The 22,432-nt window shown below is 34.1% G+C and overlaps 1 protein-coding gene across 7 annotated transcripts in view; it reads right to left on the bottom strand.

The window, feature by feature from the left end:
• Nol4 (nucleolar protein 4) overlaps positions 1–22,432 on the bottom strand; it is a 308,705-nt gene that overhangs the window by 50,408 nt on the left and 235,865 nt on the right. For all 7 annotated transcript variants that reach the window (XM_040273954.2, XM_005325593.4, XM_005325595.4 and 4 more), the window contains one exon: positions 15,269–15,382. In XM_040273954.2, coding sequence (XP_040129888.1) covers positions 15,269–15,382 — 114 coding nt within the window. The remainder of the gene's footprint in view (positions 1–15,268; positions 15,383–22,432) is intronic.

Genomic DNA, 22,432 nt, shown 5'->3' with positions numbered 1-22,432 from the left:
GTGACTTATGGGTCCAATCAACCATCTCAGCAGATGCCAGGAACCAGATATCCAAGGGGGATATGTGAAGAATCCTTATGTCCATGGGTGTGGATCATTTCAGCATCCACGAGAGACTGACTAAAATTTTTGAAAATTTTATACCAGCATAAAAACTGATGGAGACTGGAAGGGACAGGAATGGATGGGGCTAAATGAGAGAAGAATGACTCTGAGGCCAGAGCCATGGGCCCCAAGTTGAAGTTGGCCAACTGGCATCTTTAGACTGCGCTGGCTAAACCACTGCCCAGGTGGGACAAAAGCATGAATGAGTTTGTACCTCAGGTGACCAGAAGGACAGAAACTTGAGTTCCAGATGATTATTCCCAGGAGTTAAAATCTAATGAAACTGCACTGATGAGTGCAGGACAAGCTTAGGAACCCTCCTTTTCCTTCTCCCTTTGCTGTGGAAATATCTGTCCTACGCCTGTCCCACCATTGTATTTTGGAAGTAGATATAATGTGTCCAGGATTCACAGGTCCACACATGGAAAGGACAAACATGAATTGAGAGGAACAACAGAGCGTATACTGTTATAAATTGAATTGAGTCTGCTCAAACAGATATGCTGAAGCCTGATGCCCCATATCTATAAAGCAATCTTATTTGCAGTATTATTTTACATTAGATAAGTATACTTTATCCAGTATGCCTAGTCTTCCTAAAAGAAAAGAGAGACAAAGACACAGAGTGAACATGACCATGCAAAGAGAGAAAGACAGAGACTTCAATTTTGACAGGACAATTGTACATTAATGTTAAATTTAGCCTTTTAAAATAGAATTCATATTTTAAAAACTCAAGTGACTACTCCAGTAATCATCTCAAAAGTCTTTTAATGTGTTGACAATCATCTTTCCTTTAGATGCACTTAATTTGCATGTATGTAAATCTTTTTACATGTAATTTAAATAGCTGCATGCATGTACTTGTGAACAAAGAGTCAATGAGAAAAAAATTACTTGTTGAGTATAGATACACATGTGTCTCTCTCTGGGTATACATATACATATACAATTTTAAAGCTACATCCAGTTTGTAGTATCTAAACCTTTCTTTTGTTAACAACACTGTTTAAAGTATCTTCTCCCTAAGGAACAATATTCTAGAAACACAGTGTCTACTTATGGTGGTGCTGCTAGTCCTTCAAAGCCTAAAAGTTATTATTGCCTTTTAACATGTAACTCTTATGGAATGAGTACTTAAAAATTGGATGAGAATTAAATAAAAGAGAAAGATGGCCACCATCAAAAATGATATACATTCTTGTATATTAATGTTCAAATGTGATGCATTTAGCAGGGAACCACCTTCAAAGCTTTCAGTAGCACTCATATCAAGCTGCTCTATTCAGCCTGCTGCTATGACAACTATCCAGGGGCAAATGTCAGGTCAGCTCCCTGCATCTGTGCTTTGGTTTAATTGCTTTGTCAGAAACCTAATAGCTGTCTTCTTTTTCTCACTGAACAGCAAAAAGCAACAGCGGCCAAAGAACTAAATGTTGAGACATTATTTGTCTGTTCTTTAGCCTATACCCTTGGTTCCTATTGCATCATATTTGTGATTTTTCTCTATTTGATGGTAAAGCTGAGTGTAACAGGCTGTCACACAGTATTTTGAGTTGCAGCATTAACCCCAATGACTACTTCTCTATCTAGTCATATGTTGTCTTATCAGGCTTGAGCCTTCCTACTGTGTTGGCAGGCATCTCATTAAAAAGGTTCTCTCCTTCACTACAACTGAACTTTTTGCAATGCTACATCAAGCCTACATATGGATTTTATAAAGTGCCTATGTTAACCCTGAAAATAACTGGGTATTTTGGGGGTGGAGGGGGCTCAGAGTGATTATAAATCCAATGCTGTTTTAATCCCAGAGAGTGATATAAAATCATAGAGTCAAACAACATTCCAAAACACACCTGGAGACAATTAAATGTTAGACATTATATAATTTAGTATAAAATAAGTTTCACTAAGCACAGAAGCTGTATAGAGAACTAGGAAAGAGACTTAGTTTTGTGAACCAAGATTTGATCTAGGAGGGGCATCTTAAAGTAGGTGCACCTTGAGATGGATCTACAAATATGCACAGGAGTGAAACTAGAGCTGAGAACAGCTAGCCCAGGGAATGCTGACAAAAGAGTCAGGACATGTGCCACACTCAAAACACCTCTAAATCACCCAGATGCCATTCATAGGGAGAGAGGCCACTGGTCTCAAGTGGTCTCAAGGAACTACTGCATTTTCTATTTGTGTACTTTTGAATTGTAAATAATAATATGAATAAAATATATCTTACTGATTCTTTGAAAAGCCTAAGTGAGAAAATATATGTGAATGCAAAATTAAACTAGAAAATAACAAATTTAAGTATAATCATGTATGATGTCCTGCTCATATGTATCCTAATTTATTTCCTAAATACACTCAAAATGATACTTTGATAACTAAATGGTGAAGAACTTGAAGTTATATGTGGATCTGGGTATTTGAAATAGTTTCAATAAATTTTGCTACTAGAATATGAATAATCAATAAGTCAAAGTTTGAGAAATTTATTTTAAATGTAAAGAATTACAGAAAGTTTCTTGTATTTTAAAAAAACAACTCAAATGCAGGATTGAAAAATTAAAGAAATATCTATGGATAACTGAGCAGTTCCTAAGAAAATTTTCTTCACATGTGCAGAGAGATTCATTCAAAGATTGACAGCTTCATTGAACTTCTGAAACTTGCTTCATAGGCAATAATTAATGACAGAAAAATGCAATTGAATTAAACTAATGTGACCTTCTGAGTTCTGCATCCAAAGTAATATTCAAATTCTTGCATGCTATGAATGTATGATGACATTAAGAGTTGAAATTTATGAAGCATTCTGATTTTCATTATTCAGAACATTACCCTGAAATCAAAAGGGAGCTAATTTTTTGGTACCATGTTGATTTTTTCTCTCCCTTTTAAAGGGAAATTGTTTCTAGTAACATGGGAAAAAAAATCCCTGAAGAAAGAAGGAAGGAAGGACGGAAGGATGGAAGGAAGAAAAACCTAAGCTGAAAACGAGTTTCTGAAGACGTGTTTCTTTTATAAAATAAATTTAATTTATTATTATTGTTGTTAGTATAATTATTACTATTATTATTATTATTCTAGTACTTAAGTTTATAATCATCATTACCTCTTTTTGTACTTTTGCTTTCTGGCCTCTATCCAGAATTCAGAACCATAATTTCTGTTAAGTGGCACTTAGATTTTTATAGAGCACTTGGGAACAAGAGGCTAACCACAAAATTCAGAGATGAAAAAAATTGACCAATTCTGCCATGTGCTGAGAGTTTCCTGCTGCTAGAATGTACTGTTTTCTTAAATAACAAAAACCAAGAAAATCTACAATAAGAAATAAAATGATACTGAAGAAGTGATTTGATCTTAATGTAAGAATCTCCCTGGACTTTAAATTTAACCATCATCTAAAATGTTATTTGGATGCTAACTGGTGTTCAAGGCAGAACAATTAAAAGGAACTTAACAATAAACATGACTTAGGTTTTGTTCCATATAAGCATAGTTCATTTCTTGATGAAGGTGCAGGTATTATTAGCTATTAGAAAATAGCTTTGTATCAAGCTCCTAAATAGTGAGAGGGAGTCATCCTTGTATCTCATAAACAGGATGTGAATAAAAACAAATAAAGGCCATTCTATAGACATCATCTAGCAGTCACTAGATTATTGAAGCCAAAAATACATATATTTTTTTTTTCTGAAATATTGTTGACAAGGCACAAGACACTGAGAACACAGCAAAGATGAACTTTCATTCTGAAGGTGGAAACTCTGGGAACTTATAATGAATTGATCATTTCAGAAAAGTTGAGCAGCAAAGATCAGTCAGACTACCTTCCCCATTATGAGGAAGATGTAAACAGCCAGGAAGCCAGTCAACCTGACCAGGAAGATTTTCAATAGAACAGATTTCATAGGTTCTCCTGTACCACCACCTGTCCTGCATCACCTGAGCCACATTTAATGCTCTGTGTCACTAGTAGGATTAGTAGTCAAATTCACCTTTAAGGTTTAAGGTAGGGTTATACTTTTGTTGTGAACTGAAAATACATTGATTACATTTTAGAAAAACTCCTACCAGAAACAAAAGTAAAATCATTTTTAATCAGGGCTAATTTCTAGCTCCCTAGAAATACCCAGCTGTGCAGAAATGCTTATTTCTCACAGTGAGATAACAACTATGTATCTCCCAAGGCCACTGGTCTCCTTGTGTTGAACCCAATAGTTATGCCAAACATCATAAATCCCTTTCTTCAGCAAACGTCACCTAATTTGTCAACTGTTTTATTATCTAACTTCATAATAAGTGTGTGACTCTGGTTCCATTTCCCCAATACACAAAATATTATTGGTTCACAGTAACTAATGGTTTTTAAAGTGGATAGATATGAGAGAGAAAGGCCAGAATAAGAAATGAACAAATTATGAGAAATAAATTATAGAAATGAATATATATGGCATAAACCTAATATGTCCGATGCTGCATTTATCTGCTAAGCCTAAAAATAATTGGTTTCAAAATAATATTCGCCAAGATGCTGTCTTCACGGAGAACTCCGTAAACCATATGTTTCCCTGACTTTGGCACACATACCACGTTGAATTTCTCTGTCTGGATTCAAGCCACCTACTCACACCTCACCATTGAAATTAATAATATCACAAGCCAAAGATTTTTAAAACCTAAAGTTTTTAAAAATAATTTCCTATATAAATATGGGAGAATTCTCAATGAAACTAGAAAAATCAAACAGTTAAGTAGAATGAGTCAGAGAAACCCGAAAGATTCAGACATTGTGGCTTGCTTCCAGAGAAACGGAAGAAGTCACCCCAAAGAAACAAAGTTTCTCAGTTTCAGATTTCCCATCCATGAAAGAAGGAAGTCATTTGGGTGTCACAAGGTACTACTGCAGGACAAGACAATGATGTCACCACATCACTGGTTAGACATACATTGATAGATCCTTCTGTTAGAAAAATATGTGCACTGATGAAAAACTTTGAACAGACATGACTTTATTTTTAATTATTTGGAAAAAGAGCTGAAATTTCATTGATTAATAAAAATTGTAATGTCTGGGTTTTTTTTTCCTGAGATGTTGTAAGATGTCTTTAAAACCGTATAGTAATTTGTCTGCATTTATGTGGGCTAAAAATATTGGTATACATAAAACTTTGATTTTTAATTAGCTGAGCTAATGTTGTGGTATGGAAGAATAGGTATTCCCAAATCACTCATGTTTAGCTTAGAAATACTCTAACTACATGATTATTTGGTAGCAGTTAATCTTCATAATTATATTTAGGTACATGTTCAACTGTCCATAGTGTTGCATTTAAATAGGAAACTTGAAATAATAAGTAGCAAGAAAGTGACTCCTTTCTGTTCAAGGACCTCACCTTTCGTATAATTTCAACCACACCTTCTGGTCCACTGGTTTCTGAAACTCCCAGAAATTGGGCACACCGTTCTCCTTTGTTATTCTTTTCCAGCAGGTGGAACTTAATTCCACATAATTTCACAAGACATACAGAAGCCCTGCACAATCTAATTTATACCTTAAAATTCAATGCTCTTTCCTTTCATTTCTTAGCAAGAATCCCAAGTTTCCCTCACAGTAAGCTTCTGTTTTGGGTACTTAAGAGCCTTCCTTCTTTGGAAATGCTCCAAATATCTCAAACAGCATTACCTAGCTTTATGGCCTATGAAAGTCTCCTTCATTTTTCGAGATCTGGCTCAAATAGAGCCCCCTCTGGGAAGCCCTCCAGGGTTGGACAGGAAGGCTTTGTAGCACACTCCCCAGCACAGCTTTATAATTTCGTTTACTATGCTAATTTTACTTATTTTTGATAGAATGTGAGCTTATTGAAGAAAGATAATATGTCTTATCCATGTGAAAAGTGAGAATAAAAATACCTGCTCAGAAATGAGATTGTCAGAATTCAATACGACAAAGCAATGAGTACATGGCAAATAAATCTGGCACTTAGTAAATCTCAGTAAAACTCACCCCACTTTACATGTTTTGTTAGTATCTGTGCTGAGTAAAACGTCCATCATAATGACTGCTAAATATATATGTGTCAAATAAACAAATCATTGAGGTGTTTAGAATACATTTTCTATTAATCATATTACTTACTGATACAGATAATGAAATATGTAAGGAAATACCTATCACAGTTCAAAAACCATGGGAAAAAAAAAGAAAGTTTAAAAAAGTTGCCATTAGGGCTATGATTATGGATCAGTGGTAGAACACTTAGCTAGCATGTGTGAGGCACTGGGTTCAATTCTCAGCACCACATATAAATAAAATAAAGGTCCACTGACAACTAAAAAATATTGTTTTAAAAAGTTGCCATTAAAAAGTTATCTTTCAAGAATACAACAGAAATTATTTCATATTGAATTGAATCAACTGAGTTAATGCTAAGGCATTCGAATTCACAAAACAATTAGTCTGCTCATAAAACAACAACAGAATTCTGGCCAAATGTTTTTCTCTGAAGAGCTGGTACAAAATTCCATTAAAAGTATTTTAACCAGGTTTCCCAGGTATTATGTAATGCATACCATGAGCTCAAGTTTTAAAATCAGAATGATAAACATGTTTTAAAATCATCTATAAGTGATACTTGATCCACCTGTAACGTGTTTTTATTTATATGTATGTATACACACACGTATCCTTGCTCTTCTTTAGTTTTTATATTTATATAAATTTTTATGTTTCCAAAATTTTAATGGAACAGATAGGTACTATTTCTGTAGTTTTCAACATAAATTTATGATTGTAAACATTTTGAGAGTCTGTTCTGATCTAATGGAGGTAAGGTGGCAAGCTCTCCATACTGAGAATGTTTGTCATCAATCTGTTGACTCGATTGGTTTGCTAATTCGTCCACCACTTTGTACTTATGAGCTTAAGGTTATACTTTGAGAAGATTTGATAAGGTTATACTTTGATAATGGTGTCAGCTATTATCCATATAAGAAAGAACTCTGTGTTCTTTCAGAAGGTGATGCCTTGCTAAACACTGCCAACACTTTAGAGACCATGAGAATATACAGATTGTTTAGCACAAATCCATCACTGAAAAGGAAAAGCAACCAAGTACACAGCCTCCCAAGCTTTTGTACAAACAGCAAATTTGGGGAGATTAGAACTGATGAAAGCATAACTTTTTGGAGATTCTTAGACCTGACCATTTGTGTCATTTTATTTATAGCAAAGGTCTGGATTTCATAAATCTCTCTCCTGTAAATATCATACCAGGAAATTTAATTTGTGGTGAATTCCAAATATGAAAAGATATAAATATGTGTTAGGAGGTATTTAAAATAGTTGATTGATAAATATAAAATGGAATTGAACTTCAATAATAAAACTGGAATTAAGGTCAGATATATGACTTTGTTGTCTGAGAGTATAATTGACCTGACTATTGATATCTAATCAGCTCATCCTTGCAAAAAAAATGATACAATTAAACCAACGGGCCTCATTGAGCTATTTTTATCTTATATTGTACATTTTTTTTCTTCTTAAACTTTGGAAAATTGAAAAACAAAATCAAAAGGAAAAGATGGAAGAAAGAAAAATTCATTGACGTGAGCATAAAACCTACTGAAAAATTGGGGGGTTTGAGTCTCAGATTCATTCTCTTCAAAATGAGGCAGGAGGAGCATAAGTTCAAGGCCAGTCTTGCAATTAGTAGATCCTGTCTCAAAAACAAACAAACAAAAAAAGAATAGAAGGCTGAAGATCTACCTTAGAAGTGGAGCACCCCTGGGTTCAATCCCCAGTACCAAAACAAAACAAAACAAAAGTGAGAGAGAGAGTAACTGAGTTGAAAGAATTCACTGTCTAGAAATCCATCTTATTATTTACAATTCTCATTGTTTCATTCAAATCCTAGATAATCATGCTCATAGCAATACTTCTCAAAGATAGTGTTACCTAACCCTGAGGATATGAGGGAATTACCTAGCAGGCGCTACTTGTATTAACTAGGTAAGGGATGGGTTTACTAAAAGCCTAACATGTTCCATGACTACTTGTTCCCACATGAATTTTTTAAAATTTGACTAGATAGCTTTCTAGGTAAATAGGTTTAACTTTAGTTTAGCTATAAACAAAGTTTTTAATGCCTGTTTTACATCTGTATGGTATTATTTCAGGAATACCACGACCACATAAATCCAGGGAATATCATTATTGTTTCACTTGGAACTTCACCAACATTTTCTCACCACTGAGAAGTTGTGTCACTAACCACTATGAGTTGCCACGACATAGATATATCAGGGGATGAGTTCAGCTGCTGCATACTCTTAGATGTGACATACAGCTGCAAGCGTCTGGTGACGTCTTTACATCTTTTAGTGTCACGGTATCCCCTTATTAATATACATTTTTATGTTACTTTCATCTCATATATTATTTATGTTAGTATTTTTAAAAATTGGGGCTGGGATTGTGGCTCAGCAGTAGAGTGCTCGCCTAGTGCACGTGGGACCTGGGTTTGATTCTCAGCACCACATAAAAATAAAGGCATTATGTTGTGTCCATCTACAAAAAAGATTCTCTTTCTCTCTAAAAAAAAAAGAAATTAAAAAATTATATTTTCATGTGAGCATAGATAACTTATATTAAATATAAATTGCACTTCAGTTTTAAATGTGGACTTTTCAAAGTAATTATTATTAAAGAGATTCTACTGGGGATAAGAATGGAGAAAACTTTGTTATATGCACTTATGAAAATTAACCCTACTATTATGTATAACTATAATGCACTATAAATACAAACAAAAGAGAAATGTTTTTTGATAAGAGTTACGAAATGCTCTTAAAGGTCAAAGAGTCCCAGAAGTTAAAACAAACTATAAAAAGGATATATCTATAAAATAAGCTAAAATCCTTGTTTTATAGAGAAAGGGTAGAGAGTGAGTGCATGGACTTTTAGATTTAGAAATCTTGCTGTTCTTTGACCCCGTAATTCCACTTTCTCAAAGCTTATCTTAAAAATGATAGGGTATCCTTTCACATGCAAATTATGATAAAAAGCAGAATTTGCACTTATAATTTACAAAAAATGATAGAATATTAAGAGTCTTATAAAAATATTTGTAAAATTCCTGGTAATAGAGTAATTACTCATAAATTAAGTGAAATGTAAGGATACAATATAATATTAATTTGCTTTTTAAAAAGAAAGATTTTTTATCCCCCAAAATATTAGAAGAAATTCTGCCATAAAACCAGGTGGTAGAATGACCAGTAAGATTTTTGTTTTGTTTTGTTTTAATATGCTATTTATTATTCAAATTAACAAAATTAATCTTATATGATTAAAAAGATACTTAAAATGTAAAAGTAAGTAGGATTTTAAAAAGCAAGAGGACTGGGTCAGCATGGAGCTCCATCCTGAGTGAGCCCTGTACCCTTGAAAGTTTTATTTAAGTGTTCTACATTTCCAAACTTCTATAAAAATCATAACAATTATATCTTTAAAAGCCTTGTAAAATGTCTCATATGATCTTACATCCATAAATGTTTCTGATGGTAGTGTTATTAATATTCTCATCAATGAAAGCATCGATGTATTAAGGGTAACTAACTTGCTATCCCTTTTACCATTCAAATGAGAAGGCTAGTGAAGCATATCCTATCCCGTACAGTTTAAAATGATACATATTACACAGGAAATAGGACCTATTTCAAGAATTACTCTCAAAGGTGCTTGATTTTTCTTTTCTGGTATATTTTGTCTTGTGAATGAAAGGGGCATGTTGAAAAATGTTGGAAGGCTCAAAAGATATAGATTTTTCTCCAAAATATTTTGTACATAAGAAAGGAAAATTCTAGAAGTAGAATCAAAAAACTGAGAATGACCAAGAAGAGGAAGGAAGAACAATAAATTCAAGAAAGGGGATTAGCGTGAGGGAGGAGGGAAGGGAATGGGGTGGTACTGGGGAATGAAATTGACCACTTCATGTTAAATATCACAACGAATGCCACTATTATGCATAATTACAATACACCAGTAAAAACTAAAAAAATAAAAGAATAGGTAGGCAGAGAGACGTGGGCTGACAGGCCATAGAAAATAGGTTTCAAATCATAGCTCAGGTACTATCCTAATGCTTATATTTAAGAATAAGATCCTATGGAAAAATTATACTTTTAGTGGGGTATTTGTTAAAGTTTATAAATGTCACCAGAAGGACACACAACTACAGAAATGTGAAAGAAAAGTTGCCTAACTCAAAAAGTCTGTGTTGAACTCAGTGTTTTATATAGTTTCCAAATATGTCCATGACAAAATAAAAAGTCTATCTAAATTGTCACCATGTTAGGGCTACCTTTTCAACCGCTGTAACCACAATTACTTTCTTTTAGTAATATGCCCATTTATTATTGCCCTAACATAACAAAGGAAAAATCATAAAGAGATACATATTGCTGTGAATTTATCACTATTGAAGAAAAAAATAGCAGGGAATCATGGACTTACTAAATATTATAAATCCTAGTCCAATAGGTTCATGCAGATTTTCCAGTGGCCCCTTCTTTCCTCCCTCCCTCCCTTCCTTCCTTCGTTCCTTCAACTTAAGGATGCATCAGTTTTGAGTATTTTATTTTTCTACTTCATCATCTTTTATTATATCACAGGTAACCGACATGTGACTTCCCCTTTCCCCCACTGTGATCTTTTCAATAGAGTCAAAGATGTCACATCACAGTCAACCATTGATTTCCCATCTGTCCTAGTCACTGCAAAAACTGTCACCAAGCACAAACTGCTTTGTTCTTCAAGGGCAGTGTCTGCCGGGCTGCTGTTGGGGAAGCCCTTGACCCTTAGTTTACGCGATCTCTCATGTAGAACGGCAAACTAATTTAACTGAAAGAACAGGTGACGGAAACCAAGGAAGCCCTGTGTTCTTCAGCAACTTTCTATCTTAATCAGTCATCCACCTTATAAATGAAATGTGTCACCCCTCAAAAACAGCAAAAATTATATATACAGGCAATAAACTGCCATCAAGTATCTGGTTCTAATCTCTCTTATGTTCTGCCTCTGTCTCTCCACATGAATTATAACCAAGAACAATGAGACATCTTTGTTTTTAAAGAATACAAGAAAAAAAGAAATAACGTCTAAATAATGAACTGACAGAGAAGGGATCCCTGTCCCCAAATTGGAGAAAAGTCATAGAAAGTGAAGTCTGGCTTTGAATTGTCAAAGGAAGGAAGAATTTTTTAGATGATACAAAAATTCCAGATTTTCATGTTAAAAGAAATGCAGAATATATTCTAAAATACATGAGGGAGTGACCTCAGTTCTGTGAGATCTGACTTCTGATGAAGCAGTCGACTCTTGTCCTTGCCACTGGCTTGCTTCAGGGCTGGGGCTGCATAATAAAAGCTTCCTCTGGATTTTAGTGCAAAATGGACATTAGAAATAAAGTATTTAACACATCCATAACACCTTTCATGTTCATAGCTCAAAGAGCTTTATAAAATCCAATTAATTCATCAAGCTTCATAAAATCTGAAGGACTTACATAATTATAGCTCTCCATGTGGCTAACCACTGGCAGTAAGGGGTCAGATGTGTGACTTAACAAAGAACAAATCTTAACCGTCCAGTTTTTGAACTTTTATGCACTATAGAAAGTCAGAGTTCAATGAAGAATATCTGGATCACTGGAAAATGCTAAGAATTCTGAGTTGTGCTAAGAGTGCATACAGAAAGCATGAGCTCATTGCCAAGACCCCTAAGAAGTCTGCTCATTGCTGAGTCGGCAGAGGTTTGGATCCAAGCTGGAGAGGGCTCCCACCAACTCCATGATCCAGTGGGAAGCAGAATCACATGGTAGAAGGCTCTGGATGGTATCCCAAAGGAAATCTACAGAACTGGGAGGTAGTAAGAATAAATAGCTCAGATATTTTTTGAAAAACTAATTATAAGCACTAAGCCAGTGTTCACAGTGCATAATCCATTCTCCAGATGAAGTGAAGCAATCTGGTAAGTTTGTAACCTTTTAAAATCTGTCATCCAGGCAAAACTTGTTTTGCTAGTTATAGTTCAGTGTTAAGTGTTTATGGATAATGTGAATCATTTTCCAGCGGAAGACTGCACTGTGGAAACATTGTGAGCAGGGATGGATCGACATGAATCCTAAGAGTTTATTCCAGGATGGGGGCTTATCTTCAAGGAACATAACCAATGAGAAGGCAATACAGGATCACAGAGATATCCAAGTGTGAGCCTTGGGTAGCATAGACTTGTGCCTGACTTGTCCATGTAGCAGCTGGCAACCTCAAATGAATTGTCCACCTCTCTGAGCATCGGTTTTCTTATATGTTTGTAAAAATGATGTGCACCTACTCTTGTGGAGTTATTGATAATAGTAAATGAAAAAAAAAAACTCTGTAAATTGTCCAAAGGATTACCAATAAACCATAGAATATAATTTAAAAAGTCACTTCTTCCTTATCCTCCATAAATCCCGAGTCTCCTGAAATGTTTTAGGGTCTGGAAAGAACATTCCTACGTGGAAATGATATTTAGCATCTCTCATTCCCAGGAAATGAGCCTTGCGGTAAATAATGACTATGTATCAGGACATACAGAAAATGGAAACCGCAAATATGAGCAGGAGGGTTGAGGACAATTGGTCCTTACCCACTCCAGTCTGAGGGCTGGTAGTAGGAAATCCTACTTGTTATTGCTGCTGATTCTCTTCAGTGGGTGGAAACTCTAGGAAGCAAATCTGAACTCAATTTAAGGATCCTCAAAAAAAGGATAACTTTTAAACTGTAAGATAAGTGTCTTAGTAAACAGTAAATGTCTACATTGGAGGTGGGCTTTTCTTACTACTTCAGGTACTCAAGCAAATAGCAAATAGATCTTCAACAATATGTAAATGTATTAAATATGCTATGCTTTCACATGCATTGACTTACCAAATCTTCACAATAACTTCATAAATCAGGTATTTGTCTTGCCTATTTTACAGATTAGGGCTACAGTAGTTATTGATGGGCCAAATATTAGTATTCACTAATATTTAAATAACCAGATTTGGGGGATCTTGTTCAGTGATGCTCTAGATAACATGGAACATGGATCTGTCACTTACCTCTCAGTGAAGTTCTCTACCTGATTGATATTAATCAAGGCTATTCTAGAGTGTAAACCAGATGGGATATTGTCTAGATGATAATCAGGAGAACCCTTTCATTTCCAGAATTACATTTCAATTTCTAGAACTAAGATGTTTTCTTAAATGGACTTAGTCTGACTTCAAAACTCGTCTATCAGAGTTAGCACCATTAATGTGTCTCTCCAGTTTTATTGATACTAACACAGTGACAAAGCAGCTAGACATTATAGTATTCTAAGCTTAGTGTCTTGCTTACTATGTGCCAGGCACAATGTCAAGTACGTAACATGAGTCTGTCATTTATGGTTCTCATCACAACTCCAAGATCAGTATAGTTACCATAGATTTCTTTTATACAAAGAAACCAAAGAACACAGAACTAGCATATGTTGCTGAAGTCCACACAATTAGTAATGGTAGACATGAAGATAAAAATGGGGGGCATTTAGCCCAGAGTGTGAAATCTCCCCCCCCCATATTTTTTATTTATTCTTTATAGTTGTACAGAATGATGGGATTTGTTGTTAAATATTCATATATGCACACATTATAGCAATATAATTTGACCGATATAATTCCCCAGGATTTCCCCTTATGCTCCCATCCCCCCTGATCCTGGTCCCTTCCCTCTACTCTACTGTTCTCCTTGATTTTCATGAGACACCACCCCCTACTTTTCTTTCCTTTTTTTTCCTCTCCAGCTTCAACATGTGAGAGAAAAACATTTAACCCTTGACTTCTGAGTTTGGTTTATTTTGCTGAGCATAATAAAACATGCAATCTTAAATCACTATGTTAATGGTAGTGTGTATATTTTGGAAACTCAGTTTAAGATAAATTTTATAGATATTATAATGATAAACTTCTCAACTGAGGATATGTACCTGTGAATAAATACTGGTGGCATGATTAATAAATTCAATATTGGCATTCTTACATTTTAGGCAAGGCTCATTTTGTATTTTTAATTCCACAAAGGCTTCATCTTTTGTAGTATTCAGAGTGAGCATATGATATTTTAATAATAATAAACACATCAAATATGATGCCATCCTGAAATATTTTAAAATATTCTAAGCTTGGAATGGAAAAACTTCCTTTTTGATTTGAAACCCACAGGTTTATAGGAAAAAATGAAACTGAACTAACTTAATTTAGTCTCTATTCATCTTAACCTCAATCAGAAATATGAAGCACCCCAGTTCATTTGTTGTAAAAATAATCAGAAACCAGAATACAGAAAACTTTGATCATAGCATTTAGTATATTAAATTTAGTTCTCTATTATGGATAGATAACAAAGGCAGCTAGAACAAGAAACGCATTACAGAGACAAAAAATTTAGACAGACACACACAAACTAAAGGGACAATTGAGTATTCACCAAAAAATCCGCCAAAAATATATGCATCCACACTTCATAAACTATATACCCTTGGAAAAGAGGCAGAGAGGATATGTAAAGGGTATATAATAAATGATTAATTAGAGACTAAACCCAACAGAGACTAAACCCAAGACATGGATTTCCATTCCATTCCATTCCATTCCCATTTGATGGCTTTCCAGTCTATCAATATTATTTTGCATATTTACCACCCTCAGCATAATATATTGGCATTTGGCAGAAGACCAGAGGAAATTAAAGGCTCATTTTCTTTCAAAAATAAGGATAAATGATGAGGTAAAAAGAAATCCTATAAATGATCAGAGTTTCTTACCAAGCAATTGGCCTTCAAACTGAATAGTGAACAGAATTCTAACTCAGTTTCACTGTTGTCTTTTTTTTCATTCAGAAAATAAGTTTAGTTGATCACCACCGATCCCATGAGCTTGGCATTTTTCAAGTTCAGATTCACAAAGACACAAAACCGCTAACTCTGTGCACTTCAGACCTATTCAGGAGTGTTTGCACTTCTACATAAATGAACAGCATTTGCCATGGAGCTGGTGCACACCGGACACCCCAGACTCCTCAGTACCTGTTGTTTATCCAGACGCATCCTCTTAGCAGCATTTCTACTCTCACTCTCACAGGCTGAAGCCAAGATACTCTCTGCAACTGCTGAAGTAAGGTGGGAAGGAATAGGTCGAGACTAAAAAAAAGAGAGAGAAAAGAAATACGAAAAAATTATTAACAGTATCATGAAAACGGAACAGTGCTATCTTCAGAAGAGAACCATCAACATGTGCAGGAGTATCCATTCATTTCAACTGACTTTATTTGAATAGAGAGAGGAAATGGAAATTGTAAAGATGATAAATGAAAGCTAGTTAGAGGTTAAAGCTAGAGTTACTACACAGATCCATCATTCATTCCTGAGGCTCCATTGACACACATATTTAGTCAGGGCCATTAAGCTGGAGTTTGATCAGACAGTGGCAAAATGGCCCACTGGATTTTGCAAATAAAACAAGTCCTATAATTCTTTCATAACATATGACAATGCACAGCAAAACAAGCAAAACAAAAAACAAATGACAGGGCTGAAACACAGTTGAAAAAGCTAACAGAAACTCACACCATGTCAAATAATTTTCATGTGAAGATAGTGAATAGTAACAGTTTAAGCTGTGACACAATTGATGTGATTAAAAGACTTTAAAAAATAATCTTGTTTAAATACAAGCTAAAAAGCCAGTCCTAGAGCGATTTCCATATTCCAAAAGTTTGATGTTTATTTAGATGCGAGTTTATTTGCCAGTGCGTGTAAAAGCATGTTTTATTTTATATATAAAATATGAGTTTATATTAATAATTTAATCGTATATGTTGGAAATCCATCTTCCACACAGACCAACAGAGAAATTTAATTAATCCCCCAACTAAGCTCCTAATTAACTATAAATTGTTTGCGACTCTCCATATCATTTGTGATAATCACAGAAAAATCTTCATTCTTTTTCCCCATAATTACATGCAAAATCATCTAACTGAAAGATGAAATAGTTAATGATATGGAACATTTTTAATTAAGATAAGCAAATTATTGATAAAAAATGACATGAAAATTAAATGACGTGAGATAGTAAAATAATTTAAAATTACAAAATAAAAGTATCTTTGAGGAATCTAGCATGGACAGTGGCATCATAGGGTTTTCAAAGCCTTGGTCCAAAATATGTAGGGAAACCATTCATTAGAAGTCTCTGAACTAATTAAGACTCTTTAAATGCTTTTTTTTTTTTCCGAAGGAACACATACGTGTCTTTCTTGCACGTGTTTTATTTTTACTAACTCTGGCATTTAAAACATGTTTTAGCTGATTTAACCATGAAGCTTAGGTCTCAAATAATATTCCAGAACAGCTACATTCAGACAATGTTTCTGCAAAACCCTGTAGCCTGTGCAGGTAAAGGCCAAGAAAGGTGCAGGATCCTCGGTCTGCTAACCTTGTGAGATATCCAAAAGGAAGGCTGGGCCACGGTGACAACAGAGCAATAGGTTGGTCTAAAGGCATTTTTTGCCAAATGGAGAGAGAAGCCCCTGAAATGGCAGAAAGCATGCAGCAGAAGCAGTTTAAGAAGGAAATCAAAAGGCCACGACTATATCTTGGGAACAGTTAAGAAGTTCAAATTAAATAAAACTAAAAATATTGTCACATGGGCTGGGGTTGTAATTCAGTAGTCGAGCACTTGCCTTGCATGTGTGAGGCACTGGGTTCAATCCTCAGCACCATATAAAAATAATAAATAAAGATATTGTATGTGTGTGTGTGTATATATATATAAATGTATATATATGTGTGTATAAATATGTGTGTGTATGAGTGTGTGTGTATATATATGATATATATATGTATATATATATATATATATATATATATGGTCACATAATAATATACATAATGATCATATGTATATATGGTCACATAATGATAGAAGCATAATTTAAAAACATATATTGCTTCTTCATTTCCTTCTCTACTTCATTAATATAAAGTAATCTAGTCCAAAATTAGGTAAACATAAAGCTAGAAAATATTAAATATATAAATATTAAGCTATAAAATTAGTGTCTCATTAAAAGATGACCACTGCTGGGTTCAACATTGTAATCTAAACCTAAGCCACATGTTCTTGATGGAACCATTTTTTGAGAAAAAAACTGTTACAGGAAAAGTGGGAATAAAAAATTCTGTTATAAAAAAATGAAAACAGGGCTGGGGATGTGGCTCAAGCGGTAGCGCGCTCGCCTGGCATGCGTGCGGCCCGGGTTCGATCCTCAGCACCACATACCAACAAAGATGTTGTGTCCGCCGAGAACTAAGAAAAAATAAATAAATATTAAAAATTCTCTCTCTCTCTCTCTCTCTCTCTCTCTCTCTCTCTCTCTCTCTCTCTCTCTGTCCCCCCTCTCTCTCACTCTCTCTTTTAAAAAAAATGAAAACAAATTATTTGATTGTAGTTAGCATTTTTCAGGTAGGATAATTCATACTTTTATAAACTATATTATTAGATCCTTCATCTGGTCCTAGGAATAGAATTGATATTTAAATATAATATCAGCAAACTCCCTTTTTGTAATCTAATTCTTAATAGCCATATAGCACTCATAAATATATATACTTCTGTTCCTTGTTATCTCCATTTTTCTCTATTTATTAGGTGTCTCTCTTCCAAATTAGGAATATATAAAGCTAAGGAATATTTTAAACATACATGTAGAAATACCTGGATTCATATATAAGTCTGATGGTAAGTTGGAAATAATAGTCCATATTAAGGAATTGTTCTCAGTTTACAACTAAGGCCTCCTTGAAGCTCAGTGAGCTTACTACACATTCCTAAAGAGGATTCCTTTACAACTAACTCCATTTTGCATTTAAGCAAAGAATACATTAGAATCTCCCTAGCACTCTTTAGGTGCTTAATCCCATTGTTCTATATTCATATTAATTCTTTAAAACTTTTCATTTATAACAAAAAAATAAAAGTGTAACTTTTCTAAGTTATGCCACAAGTTCTAAATGCTGCAATAAAAATTCTCAAGATTGTAGCAAGAAAGTAGCAAGAAAATGTCTAGTTATGAAGTAAAATGAAGCTTAGTTTCATGTCCAAAATGTGTGGGATAATCATACTAAAAATCTCTTTTCTTCTGATTGATGAGTTGATAATAAATGTCAGTGGTCCCCAGTACACATGAAGCTCAATGACATTGTACCTAATCATAAGATACTAAAGATGAAAGTGATTGACTTATGTTTCATCCATATTTGGCTTTTATTCATTACCTAAATTGAAAATGCTCATATCAAGAAAGTGAAAAGGAAATTAATCACTTTTGCTCTTCACAAGCCATTTTTTTATCATAGAGAAGTTTGAAATTTTTATTTAGTATGGAGTCTGAGAACCATCATCATCTGGATTCTTTCTGTCACTACATTGAATAGTTTCTCAACTCATTCTACTATCACTACTTCAGGGCCTTCCTGGCACAAAATCATGTGCTTAGGGCTATGACCAGATTCCACCTGAGACAAGGGCTAGAGATTCCCTTTTATGTCACAAAGAGTGGCTATAAAACAAAAGCATCCATGTAATAACTGGAGATGAGAACATTTGACAGAAATCTCAAATGCAAAAAAATCGAACAGATAGTTTATGGAAAACAATACTTCCTCTGGTGGAAGATATCAGGGTAAAGAAATATATTTGATATATATCATAAAAGAGGATTTAAAATAATAATTAAAATGTGCATAATTATAAATTTTTCATGATCTAGACCCAGATTAAGGTTTGTTACCTATTTCTTTCCCTGGATATAAGATTCTGCCCTCACTAATTATCTCTTCATAATTAACAGTCATTCTCCACTGGGATCTGAGTTGAACTTTCCGAAGCACAGTTCTTATCATAATAATTATCTAGGCTCAAATCAGTGATGGTTGTCTCATCCAACAGATGGCTAAACTGTCACATGCAGCTTCTGGAGTTTAAAAAGTCGTATTTTAATTGGAACTTAAGATGTGATTGCTGTTGGCACAATATAAATGTGTCTTTCTTTACAGATGCAGTGAAACTTGTCACCACACCAACATGCTATTCGTTTTTTTTGTTTTTTTGGTCTGAAAACTATAAATTAAATGAATTTAGGGTTCTCTGAACTTGGTCTATACAAAGATGCTGCAGGATTTTTACAAGTATAAAAAAGTTGTAAAAGAAAGAAAGGGATGGAAAAATTCCCACTGCATTCAGTACCCCTTCCCATAAAAAAAAAAGAAAAAAAAGAGATCATTCCTTACTCTTTTTACTTTATAAAATACATAATTAAGAATTTTGCAATGAATGATAGGCATACACCATCTCCCCCAAATGATGTATCTATGCCTAAAGACATAATTACACAGGCTGTGTGGAAAGTTTTAGCTTGTAAAGGATCCCTTTTATTAACCAGGTAGCTTCATTCATAGACAGTAGTAGAATAGATAGGTTAGTAAAGAAGTGAGAGGAACCTGGATATTATTCTGTAATCAGCCTTTTACCACATATATGACAGTGTTTGTGATTTAATTTCCCTGAGCCCAAGTCATTCAGCAAGGTATCATTATTTTTACTTATATAAATGACAAAACTTGGGTTGAGTCAGCAATAATGAATAGGAAAAATAATGTTACATCATAGAGGATTCCAGGAAGAAATATACACAAAGTCACTACTACCTTCATTTATTTATTCAACAAATATATTTGGTAAGCACTATCCATGTGTCAGGAATTGTGCCAAGTATAGAGAGATAAACAGCAACACTACCAATACTGTCTCTACCATCAGAGTTGTCTTTACAAGTGAGTGCAATGCCCTGCACAGAAGGTTTAATACCCTTGCAATAAGGAATATTAATTATTGATTTACAACTTTTTATAAGCAATGCTGAATCCTAATATATAAACTCAAGTAGTTTTCAAAAACTGGGGAGTTAACTCAGCTGGCAAAAATATGCCAAATACTTTGTCTTTTTCCTAATTTATATAAATATTTACATAGTTATTGCAGAAATGCTAAGGTATTTGTATATGAGATGTTTTCCCAGACCCCATTCTGAGTGAAATAAACAGAATATGTACTCTATAATGTCCTAAAATCTGAAAATTTCTGAGTTCTGAACCACAGATAATCCAAAATTTCAAATAAGGGTTGTGGATGTATCTAAAAGAATGAACATCCTTAATCTATCCTGAATGGTTTTGATGGAAATGATAAGCAGTGCACCTCACTGAACTGACCTGGCCCCCTAAGCAATTAAGGGAACTCACCTCTTTGTTCCTAGAGACTGACCCAAGAGGTCAACACTTGATCTGAATAGGACCATTCAATGTCCTTTTACCGGAGCTGAGACAAGGAGTAGGAGGATTGTTCTTAGATTGTGAGCTTTAAAACAGAGGCTAAGAACTGCTGATGGCAACACTTCCCTACAGGTCAGAAGGACCTCAGAGAGGTAAATCAATACATGATACAAACATAGTTAAGAAATGAGAAAGCAGAAAAACCCTGACCTTTATGCCTATGGAGAGAGCTATGGGTGAATCCCTGGACTGCCAGTTTCTAGAGAAAATTCCCTTGACTAATTTAAAAGGAGTTTGAAAGTGTGTTTTTTTAAAAAAGTGGAATATAAACTAATTAATCTTCATCCAGGCTTTGATTATAAGTACTTCACTTATGAATTAGTGGTCTATGCCTTGTCATTATTTTTTTAATATTATTGTCCACTAATAATGATCTTTTACAAAACCTGAGAAATCAGTAACTCTTATGGTTGGTTGATACTTCGAAGCCCAGTTTGGCTAATATCATATAACAATACCTCTGATCAAAGTATGAGACAACTCTATGAAAATCAAATTATTTCATTTTTACTTATTACTTATTTATTTATTATGCTGGGAATGAGACCCAGGACCTTTCATACACTAAGTGAGTGATCTACTCCTGAGCTATATCGGTAGCTCCTTCATCCTTTCTTTCTTTCTTTATTTTTGTTGTTGTTCTTTTTAGATGTACATGAGAATAGAGTATATTTTAACATATTTATACAAACATGGATTACATCTTATTCTAATTAGGATCCCAGACTTGTGGTTGTACGTGATGTGGGGATTCACTCTGGTGTATTTATATACATAACTCAGGAAAGTTATGTCAGAATCATTCCACTGTCTTTCCTATTTTCTGTCCCCCTTCTCTTCCTTTCAGGCTTTCATTTTTAACAAAGTCATTGGTAATTAGAATATCCACTAGGAAATATCATCCAATTCCAAAAAACATGTGATTAATCATATTATCATATAATTAATGGTAGAACATGGTATTTGTTACCTCAACAGTTTATTTGTGAAACTAAAACTATTCTATCCTCAACTACATCTATTCCAATTCTATACATGAAATCACAATCACTACTCATATGCTAATCACCAAATATATAAAGATATTTAAAAACCAGTGCTTTGAGAGTTAAAAGGAAAGCTATAATCAAAAGTTATATAACCATCTTCTTTTGGGAAAAAATTCCTCCATAAAGTTTTAAAATATGTTATGCTAGATTTTCAGTTAGCAGTAACTTTTAAAACTGAAATACCAATTGCAAGGTACTGTAAAACATATAGTGCACAATAAAACATAGCTTATCCTTCCAACCAATTTTCATCCCAAAGTAGAACATTAGTAAATATCTATCCATGCACTCAGTCTTTCATTCAACAATTTTAATTCAGTTGTATTGAACATGAATTGAGCAGCTTTCATGAGCAATCACTAGCATTTTGTAAGACATTGTGGGTGATACAGAGACAAACAAGTTTAAAAGCATAGTACTCAAGGAACATAACTTAGTAGCTAAGGCTTATATAGAGGTAACAGGAATATAAGACAGGATAAATAAAACTACAAATGTAGCACAAAGTACAGTTTGCACACAGAAGAAAGAGAGATTTAAGGTAGCTTTTAACTGGAAGTGCAGTATAAATAGATACAGACATATTTGATTCCATTTGAAAGACTGAGATAGCCAGAATTTCCCAATAAAGGGACATATGGAATTCCATGTCCTATTAGATTCTATTTTATCATATTCCTCATATACACCAGGTAAGAAATTTTACATTTGCTATTTCAAGTGCTGTTGGTTTTCATCTTCAAGGGTG

This window comes from Ictidomys tridecemlineatus, chromosome 13 (assembly GCF_052094955.1).
Source record: "Ictidomys tridecemlineatus isolate mIctTri1 chromosome 13, mIctTri1.hap1, whole genome shotgun sequence".
Taxonomy (NCBI): Eukaryota; Metazoa; Chordata; class Mammalia; order Rodentia; family Sciuridae; genus Ictidomys; species Ictidomys tridecemlineatus.
This window is presented reverse-complemented; position numbering and strand designations above follow the sequence as displayed.